Raw genomic sequence first — 9,534 nt, 5'->3', positions numbered from 1 at the left:
GTCTGTCAGTAGAGAGAGAAACTAACCAATCAGGTCTGTCAGTAGAGAGAGAAACTAACCAATCAGGTCTGAACTTTAATTTTGTAAAGAAAAAAAATGTAGATTTTCCCCATGTTGATTTCAGCCATCCCTATGTGACTCCATAAGTCATCTGGTACAGACCGGACCCTTTATATAATGCGGATCCAACACAACACCGTGTATGCACAAGCTTCAGGTGACTCAGCAGATGCTGACACCACATGACCAAAAAGTAATAGTCTAATGAGAATCAGTGCGTTAACCGGCCAGGCTAACTAGCTTCCGCTTGTCAAGTGGAATTCGGTACAATGGGTCCACCCAGACAGCACATGAGGACGTAATCTTCGTAACCAGACCAATCACTGCCATGGAAACCCCTAACCCTAACCGGAGGGTACATCCAAAAAATGACTTGGAAAATGGGCACAATATCTAATTGTAAGGAGAAAATCCAATGTTATTCTGATTTAACCGCTGATATATTGGTTAGCTTCACACAAGTCTGGCAATCTTCAAACTAGCACTAAGTTAGCATAGACGGCTATATGAAAGAGCCAATGTGACATGTACAAATACAGGAAGAGGAAAGCACTACATTGACAGGATATGAGGCACCAAGAGCCATTTCCAGAGCATGCAGAGGCACAGAAACACCAACCAGCTCAGTCCGCACCCCCTCCCTCTTCCTTGGCATGGTTGCAATGCTATTAAAGGCTGACGGTTAGAGCGGGTCCTCCTGTGTAGAGACAGGGGGTCCACGTCATGTCCATCTTCAAGAAGAGACATCCACAACATTGTCCTCATCAGTCCAGCCGCGCCTTTCGTTTTCATGGATGTAGATCCACATCATTCAGTAGTTAATCTTGCCTTTATCTGTTTGCATATCATCTTATCTTATCTTCACAAACCAAACGAGATGTTTACCCTCACTCAGCTCACTTCTTCCCTTTTCTGTTTAATCGCCGACTTCTGAAATCCGCATCACAAATACATCCTTGACCCGCTTCGAACAAAGACTCAAACATGTTGTCCACGTGTCCTTCATCCTCTATCCCGTCAGTCGGCTGGTCAGATTTCAAAGGCAGGGAAGCAGGAGGCTTCAGGCTTTTCCACCTCTGATAGGTAGTAGACAGCCCCGGCCATACCTGAGAGGACAGTTAGGACAATCGGACACTTTAGTCTAACAGCTGCCAAGCAAATGGTTTGACAACTAGATCTGGTGGTTCAATCTAGTGCTGCATGATATGAGGAAAATATCTGATTGGGATTATCTTGACTGTTGTTGGGAATGCTAATTTTGTATCATTATTCTCATTGAAATAAAATACAATCTTATATACATCTTATGGCATTATTCATTAAAAAAGAACATTCAAATGTCATTTCTAGCCAGTTTTGACAGTGTTTTGGACTGATCAGGTGACGATAAGACGTGTTTGGCGCTCCGAGTCGGGACTATGTGGACAAAGGGAGATGTCACAGCAGCTTTAAATTAATATGGTGGAAAGGTGAATTAAAACCTGGAGTACCTTCAAAAAGAGAGTAGGGTCTGTCTGGGATGCGACAGCCGTGGGTCCCGTAGGCCAAGCACCACTCAGCAAACTGGAAGGAAGTAATATCAATGTGTCAATACACAGTCATGCAACACGCATGTGTACATGTTGGAAAAAATGCTAAAAGAGAAAAGTACACATCAAACAATAACTTCATTGAGTTAGTACCACCACTAACATTCAGTGCACATGTCCTTTAATTCAGCAACCAAACATCCACTTTCTTCCAAGCTAATAATAATAGTTTTTGGTTATTTTGGTAGCGTTTATTAATAACATCAGCTCTCAGGTTCCCAAACATATGCGAGCTAATATTAGTAAAGTGTCAGTGCTGTCGTTATTCTGTATATTGTACAAGATTAATAGTGGAATGAGATGTTTACAGCGTAGGAGAGAAGCAACGAAGGTTTGTGTTTTTAATATATTTCTCCGAGCAGTAGGAACAATAAATGATCTCTTAGTATCTCCGTGGTTACACACAGCTGTTCTAGCTGTAGCTGGTGTGTGTTACATGACCTGAGCGGTCTGCCAGGGAGATCACCACACATATGATTAGGTTTCAAGATCGACAATCCTTGTCGTCGCTGATGCGAGGAAACGTATCCTGGACGTGGTTCTGGTGTTATGTACGACCATGCCATGTTGGCCAGGCAACAACAGGCAGAAGGACCTTTAGGGAAGACCGCAGGGAACTGCAGGCGCCCCTTTTAAAATCCCTCCTCCTAAGAGACTTTTCCATCTCGAAAAGCCACTTGTGTGGTTGCTTTCACGTTGCCGTTTTAATTCTCTTCTCAACTTCCTTGGCAACTCCGTTACATGTCTCAGAGACTAGGTGTGATGGTCAGGTAGTCCAGGTTGCTTTCGCTCACTTCAACATTACATCACTTCCATCTGACCAAAGCACTACAAAACTAGATTTAAGGTTACCATATGTTCTCATTTTTCTTTCGTGCATAGGATTTATCAAATTGCAGCGATGCAACTTTCTCTCAGTGTTAGGAAACATTTTTTTAGTTTGCTCAAACAGAAAAACAAAAGTAGACTCTTGTTGTTACCTTGCAGGCCCGGTACAGATATTTCCTCTCCTGGGTCAGCTTGTAAAGGGACAGGAAGGCGTATCCGTTGCCGGCCGTGCCGTGGCAGATCCCGTAGCCTTTTCTGAGCAGGCCCCGCTGCCAGATCACCTCGGCACATTCTGCGGCCTCCTTCAAGTACTTCTCCTCTTTAAACACCTGGGGACACACGGGTGAAGCCACAGGACTGTAACCTGGACAAATGACCACGGTCACGAGGAGAATTTCACTAGTTTTTCACACTGGTATTAGTCTCTGACTACATTATGAAAAAAAGCCTTGTAATATATTGTCATTCACCATTTCCAAACCTTGAGTTCCTGTCGGTACACGATCCCTCCTGCCTGCATGATCTGTTCTGTGCATGTGCAATATGATCACATATTACTAGATCTAGATCACACATACTACACGCCATTAGGCAAAACCTTCTTTTCCAGATGTCTATCTGATAGTGCTGGAGCTAAATTTAAGGATCTTTCCATTATTCCATCAGCTTTTAATTCATTACAAAGTCACAAAGTAATGGGGGACTCCTATGCTCATCAAGGGGTACTTGATGGGAACTGTTGGGTTTCTATAAATAACATCACAGAGTCCGGTCTAGACCTGCTCTTTATGAAAAGAGATAACTGTTGTTGTGATTTTATTAAATCAAATTATTAAATTAAATTGAATTAAAGATGCTACATCATTGGAAGGCTGGGATCAGGAGCTTGGAAATGGACCAATAATAAGAAGTGGATCCCTCCTCCTAACTAATCCTGGAACTGACTATGGCTGACTTTCTACCCGGAACCTAGTGTGTGTGTGTGTGCATCTGTGCACATGTCACATCAGATGCATCCAACGTGATTGGTACGCTCCCTGAGCTGTTTCAAAGGCAAATACATCAATGCTTCATGGGAGCTTTAAGGTGAGCAAATAAATCATATAGCTGGTATATTGACAAGCTGCGTTGCATAGCAACAAGAGCGATGTGGCGCTCAATGCAGCGTTTGACATCTTACCTGCAGTGGAGAACCATCTCTCTGTTATAACACATCTCCAATGTTCTGGCTCAGTGAAACCATGATTGCATTATAATGCTCTTGTTTTCTGTTGGATGAATACCAACAGCTTTAAAATAGAATACAGAATGTAGACTGTACTATAACAGCTGCCTTGAAATGTTCTCTGGCAAAAGACAACCAGCTAAATGCTTTGCATTACTGCAGTATGTGTGTGTGTATGTGTGTATCCACAGCCAGGCTACTAAAATAGCTGGTGTTTAAACAGGAAGTGAGCATTTGTATTCCATCTGTGCCATAATGTCGGTACAATTTCAGCAGCGACAAGATAAAGCGTGTGTTTAACCACCTGTATAAGTGTTCTCTTTTAAATAGCCAAAACACATTTGGAAGGCTCTCAAACACAATGTGTTGTTGACGCAGTGCAGAGCCTCGCCACGCGGTGCCAGTGCTTCCTGTCTGGTCAGTTCAGACAGATGCTCGACAGATGTTGTTTGACTGCCGCGGAAGGGTTGATGTTACTGCACAGAACACTGCATGGAGTAGACTCACCTTGTGAGCCATGATGAGCATATGGACGACACCAGGGGCTCCGTGGCACCAGTGGACCAGCCGATCGCTCTCGTTACTCAGCGACGACGGGAAGTTGCCCGAACGGAACCTCTTGTGGCGGACGTAGTCGATGCTGGGACGGATCAACTGGGCCACAATGTCTGGATGGACCTTGGCTCCTGGCTGGAGACACACAACGTTTACTGGAATTATTCCTGGTCATCTCTGAGCTATTCCCATCCTGCTTTGGAAAGACAAAGGCATCGTCATATCATACAGGAGACTCAAGCTGCCAAGCTTCAAGGATGGAACTATTATACAGCCAGTATGCTTCATACTCATACTACTGCAAATTTTTTTTTTTTAAACAACTTTTTCAAACTCTTAAATCTCATGAACGGCTCATCTGATTTTTTGCAAAATCTGGTGGGAACCATCTAGGGTAAGGTGACCAGATTTCTCAGACAAAATCCGGGGACATTTTCTGCTCAGAAGTGTATATACCTCCAAAACAAGTAATGTTTTTAATTACGTAAAACTTAAAACGGGGACACTAGACCTAAAACTGTTCTTATTAGGGTCTGAGCCCCCCCCAAAGGTCTGATCCTAGACTCACCCCTGCTGCTACTTCTTTCTCCAATCCACTACTCCTCAGAGGCAAATATTTCAAGATAAAAAGTCCTTATATTTCAAGATAGAAAGTCCCAATATTTCATTATATATGGTGATTAATACTGGGATGAGGGTTTTTTTATGGGGATTAATACTGGGATGAGGGGGTTAATATGGGGATTGATGCAGGGATGGGGGGATTGGTGTCTGTCTTCTTTTTCTTTCTTTATAAGTATACACCCCCTATGTTAAAATACAGGGGCATAAGTATACACCCCCCTATGTTAAAATACAGGGGGCATACAGTAAGTATACACCATCCTATGTTAAAATCCCATAGAAGCAGGCGGATTTTTAGAATTAAAGGCCAGTTATTACGTGGATCAGGATACTATGCATCCTGATAAAGTTCCCTTGGCCTTTGGAATCAAAATTAACATAGGGGGAATTTAACATAGGGGGGTGTATACTTATGCCCCCTGTATTTTAAGGAAGAACTTTTATGTAATTATAATACATTATTCATTCACAGGGAAAATTGGTGTTATTAAAAGGTTGGATTTTCCGAACTTTTTTGGAAATAAAGCATTAAGATCAATGTCCAAAAGATGTTTTGTCATTCCTTTTTTTTTTTTAATTAAGCTCCAACCATCAACACAGCTGTCATGTAAGGTCTGACTAGGAAGACATTTAAGATTTTCAAAGGGGACAACGCCAACGACCAACGGGTGGAGCCTTTCAGTCTGTCTTGCCTGCATCAGCATGTAGTAGATTCCAGCCAGGCCGTGGGCTGCACCAATGTACTGCTTCTTGTGCCATTCGTAGAGCAGCGGGCAGCGATCCGTCTTCTTCTGCTCCGCTGACATGTTCTTCCCTGATTCCACGATGGCCATCACCACCTGAGGATTTGAAAGGGAGAAAAAGTTGTAGAACACAAATGACCTGTGTGACTGTATCCTGGCAGAAAGTTGGTTCTCCTTGTGGGAAGTGAACTCCTTCAGCTTGCCAGTGTTAATTGTGTGTCCTCAGGTGTTCAATGTGGAGAACAATCATTGAGGACCAACGCCGCCCTAATCAAATCCTCCTATTGAATGGGAATCCTTTTCAAACCGCTTACCAAATCTGATTAGGTTTAGCTTTTACCATTTGCAAATAACTAGAATAAAACCCAGATTTCATTGACAGGATGTGTTGATAAGTGAGTATTAGTGTTGCCAACCTATAGCTACAACCTGAAAATGAGACCTGCAGCAAAACATTTGGATTGTTGGGGCGACCTCTAAGTCCTTGAGTCCTTGGCAGCGGCCCAAGTTAGAATCCAACCTGTGGCCCTTTGATGTGCCCCCCCGATCAATGTAATTGATTAGGAAAGGTGTTCCTCTCCAACTATGCCCATCGTTTGTATCGATGCAGGTCTTGAGTAGATGAGTGTGTTGCCAACTGAGCCTGACCAGGTAACAGTCAGTAGTTGGTGCAATAAAGCACAATATCTATTTAATAGAATATTATATATATAATATAATTGAAGATCCTGTTAAAATGAGGGCGAGCTGGTGAGCGCACGCCATAAGCACCTTGCCAGGTCCTCTGTCTGCGCCAGAAGCCTTCCTTGGGTTCACTGCCAGGAGTACTCGTGCAACGTCGTGCCCCCTCCCAGTGAGTGGGGTGGTGCAGGAAACAGATGTGGATGGGGGCAGGGCTTGGGTAGTGCAGGAACCAGGTCGGGGTCTAGGCAGGGCTGGGGAAGATGAGTGGTGCTGTTGTGATGACTCAAAGCGAGCAAAGAAGCAAATCAGCTCCTCTGCCAGCTTCCACTCAGGTCATCTGATGTTGCCCCACAGCTTCTGTAGTTAGTGATGTCTTGTATGCCCCGCCACACCTGCTGTGTGTTGCTGGTGGACAGGGGGGACTCAGCCCTGGCTCTTTTTCCAGGTCAGCTCGAGCAGCCCAGTACAGAGGGCTGCTCACGGGCCCTGAGGAGTGTACGGATATGGCTGGTCATCCAGGGTCTCTGGTTAGGGAAAACCCAATTACTTTGTCCACAGTCCCATTTCCAATACAGAACTTGATACGGTCCAGTACGGTTCTTGTCAAATGGAAAACAGGCCTGCTGCAGCAGCACCGCCTTCCTCATGACTCAGCAGATTCTAAGTTCTAACGTGTTCGATCCCGGTATGCCCCTGGTCAGGGGGAACTGGACCAGCTCTCCGTTTGAAGGGTCCGATCCTCTGAGCCTTTGGGTATTACCCTACCAGGTATGACTGAGGACTGTTTAAGCTGGTGTCGAAGCCTGGCTTCTAGTTTCTAACTGTCATCCTCCGAACGCCTACCCTGCTCACTCTGAAACGGCACCTGCCTGAATAGCCCCAGAGCCAGATACCACCCCAGCCACGCCCGTTCACGACAGCCCTCTCATGGATCAGGGCACTTGGTAAGTTGCTAGGATATTATTTAGAGGCCAGGAAAATAGGCCCCAAGGGTAAGTTAACTTCAGTGGCTAGAGCAACCTTTGTCTCTGATGCAGCCGCTTTTCGGTGTCTCGGTCAGTGTCCCACCCACAGCACCTGATTGGTTGTACATCACAACTAGTAGCCTATCACCACTCCTGCAGGCGGCTGAGACACAGAACACAGACCGGAGCTGCTGCTGAGTGAGCGGAGCCGTGTGACCAGTGGAAGGCAGCAGATATTGCTGGAGGTTGCAATAAACAGAGATAAAGGGAGTGAGATGGCGCCTGGCGTGGAGGCGAGAGACCTGACCCAAGACCAGATTTTCATGGACTATATTAGTCAATCCCTAATCCATACCCATCTGCACCTACATACACGTTGTCCAACAGCCATTAAAGACGGTGCCTAATGTCGCCTCAGATTACATAAACATTATCTGTCTTTGCTTTTTGTTGATTAAAACTAGACCAAAGTTTACAATGGGACGTGACGTACTCGTGACAACGTGTGATGTCCTTTATAACACTGTAAAGTTCTACCCTGGATGCCAGCCGGATTTAGCCCCACCCCGGACTGGACTTGATCCGTTGTGGAGCAACTATGCTCAAATCTGAGCTGCTCGGACCAATCAGGGCGGGCTTTATTCGACGATGGACAGATGAACAACAGTAACGTAATCAACCACGTCGCCGAAGAGACGGCTGGAGAACTGAGATGTGCAGAGTCCTCCATGGCGTCTGGCAGAGAACATATCGACTTTAACAGAGGAACAGAGAACCGCCATCGAGGCTTTAGAAGATCCGAAAGATGTTTTTGCCGTCCTTCCTTCAGGATTCAGCAAAAGTTCAACATACAGTACGTCACACACTCTGTTGCTCTGATTGGTTGTAGGTCTATCTGTTGCTCTGATTGGTTGCAGTTCTATCCGTTGCTCTGATTGGTTGTAGTTCTATCCGTTGCTGTGATTGGTTGTAGTTCTATCCGTTGCTCTGATTGGTTGTAGTTCTATCCACTTGAGGGCAGAGGCATTTTCTTTCCTGGTTGGGTTAGAACACCCCCCATAATCACAGGCCATGGGAGCAGAATCAGACTCCAATCCTGACTAGGATCGGAGTAAGACCACGTCAAGCTAGTAAAATTCTAGATAGAAGTTAAAACTTGCACTTAACAAGTTTTAAACGTCACGCTGTAAAACGCTGAATAACTAAGGGATACATTAGAAGGAAAAAGCCTGCATGTGTGTGTCTGACCTTTGTGATGGTGCCGTCATCCACCGTGTCAGCTCCTATCTCCTTGTTAACGTAGAGCAGAGCGTAAAGGTAGCCGGCCCGGCCATACAGCAGCTCATCTGGCATCTCAGAGTCTGGAGCCAGCACGGAGCCCTGCAGCTGGAGGAGCCTGACACACACACACACACACACAATGACACAGAGGGAGGGGGAATCGGCATTTCTATAAACAGAAGTTGGTGTACTGCTGTCACATTGTTGGAGAAACGATGCAGACCTCATCTAGAAAGTCTTTATGAACTGCGTCGCTGCAGCTCACTGCGGTGCATCACTGCAGAATGAATACAGGGGAATGGATATTTAGCATTATTCTTATTTATCTGGCCTGGTAGGGGTTCCTGTCTGGACAATGTCAGGGAAAACAATATGTGCAGTATTAGTATTAAAGATATGCCTGTGGCACCACATTCCTTCCTACGTGGACCACATTAGATTCCCCACATCGAACAACCACATCCATACCTGTGCACAGTGGCAGCCGCTCACCTGGACAGGCAGTCCTGACTATCAGCTGTGTTATTCAGTTTGTGGTAAACCACGACACCCACTGCCAACGGCCCCGCGTCACCACACAGGAAAGTCACTTTACGGCCATTCAGGATCCTCATGCTCCTCTTCACGTAGTCCAGCGCCCTCTGCAGGTGGGTGGCCTCACCGGACGCCCGGTGCAGCTGGAGATACAGCAGGGCAATGCCTGCAGGGAGGACAGCACATGTGGATTACCGATTACCGGCTAAAACTGGCCGATGGCATTGACATGTCTTTGAAGCTTGATGCAGACCTGTCCAGCCAGTGTAGGTGGAGAAGTCATGGGGGTCGGCGGTCTTCAGGCCCTCCTCCATCTGCTGAAGGAGATCTTTGATCTTATTCTGGACCTTCTTCTGGAAAGCTGCGCTCACCTGAGGAGGAGAGAGCAGTGAGTCAGTGGCGGCTGAGCTGAGCCCAGGGCTGCATGATGGGAACAAAATACGAGA

The 9,534-nt window shown here is 45.7% G+C and overlaps 1 protein-coding gene across 1 annotated transcript in view; it reads right to left on the bottom strand.

Moving 5' to 3' along the window:
* Positions 1-438: 438 nt before the first annotated feature.
* The window catches only part of lancl2 (LanC lantibiotic synthetase component C-like 2 (bacterial)), a 10,187-nt gene continuing 1,091 nt past the window's right edge, over positions 439-9,534 (bottom strand). The window contains exons 3-10 of the mRNA XM_034861961.1: positions 9,342-9,459; positions 9,047-9,254; positions 8,522-8,669; positions 5,574-5,720; positions 4,210-4,392; positions 2,630-2,806; positions 1,551-1,623; positions 439-1,166 (exon numbers count right to left, since the gene is read on the bottom strand). Of these exons, the coding sequence (XP_034717852.1) occupies positions 1,090-1,166; positions 1,551-1,623; positions 2,630-2,806; positions 4,210-4,392; positions 5,574-5,720; positions 8,522-8,669; positions 9,047-9,254; positions 9,342-9,459 (1,131 nt within the window). The 3' untranslated portion in view covers positions 439-1,089. The remainder of the gene's footprint in view (positions 1,167-1,550; positions 1,624-2,629; positions 2,807-4,209; positions 4,393-5,573; positions 5,721-8,521; positions 8,670-9,046; positions 9,255-9,341; positions 9,460-9,534) is intronic.

The sequence above is a fragment of the Etheostoma cragini genome, chromosome 22 (assembly GCF_013103735.1).
Source record: "Etheostoma cragini isolate CJK2018 chromosome 22, CSU_Ecrag_1.0, whole genome shotgun sequence".
Taxonomy (NCBI): domain Eukaryota; kingdom Metazoa; phylum Chordata; class Actinopteri; order Perciformes; family Percidae; genus Etheostoma; species Etheostoma cragini.
The sequence above is the reverse complement of the archived record's forward strand: the minus strand, read 5'-3'. Positions and strand labels throughout refer to the sequence as shown.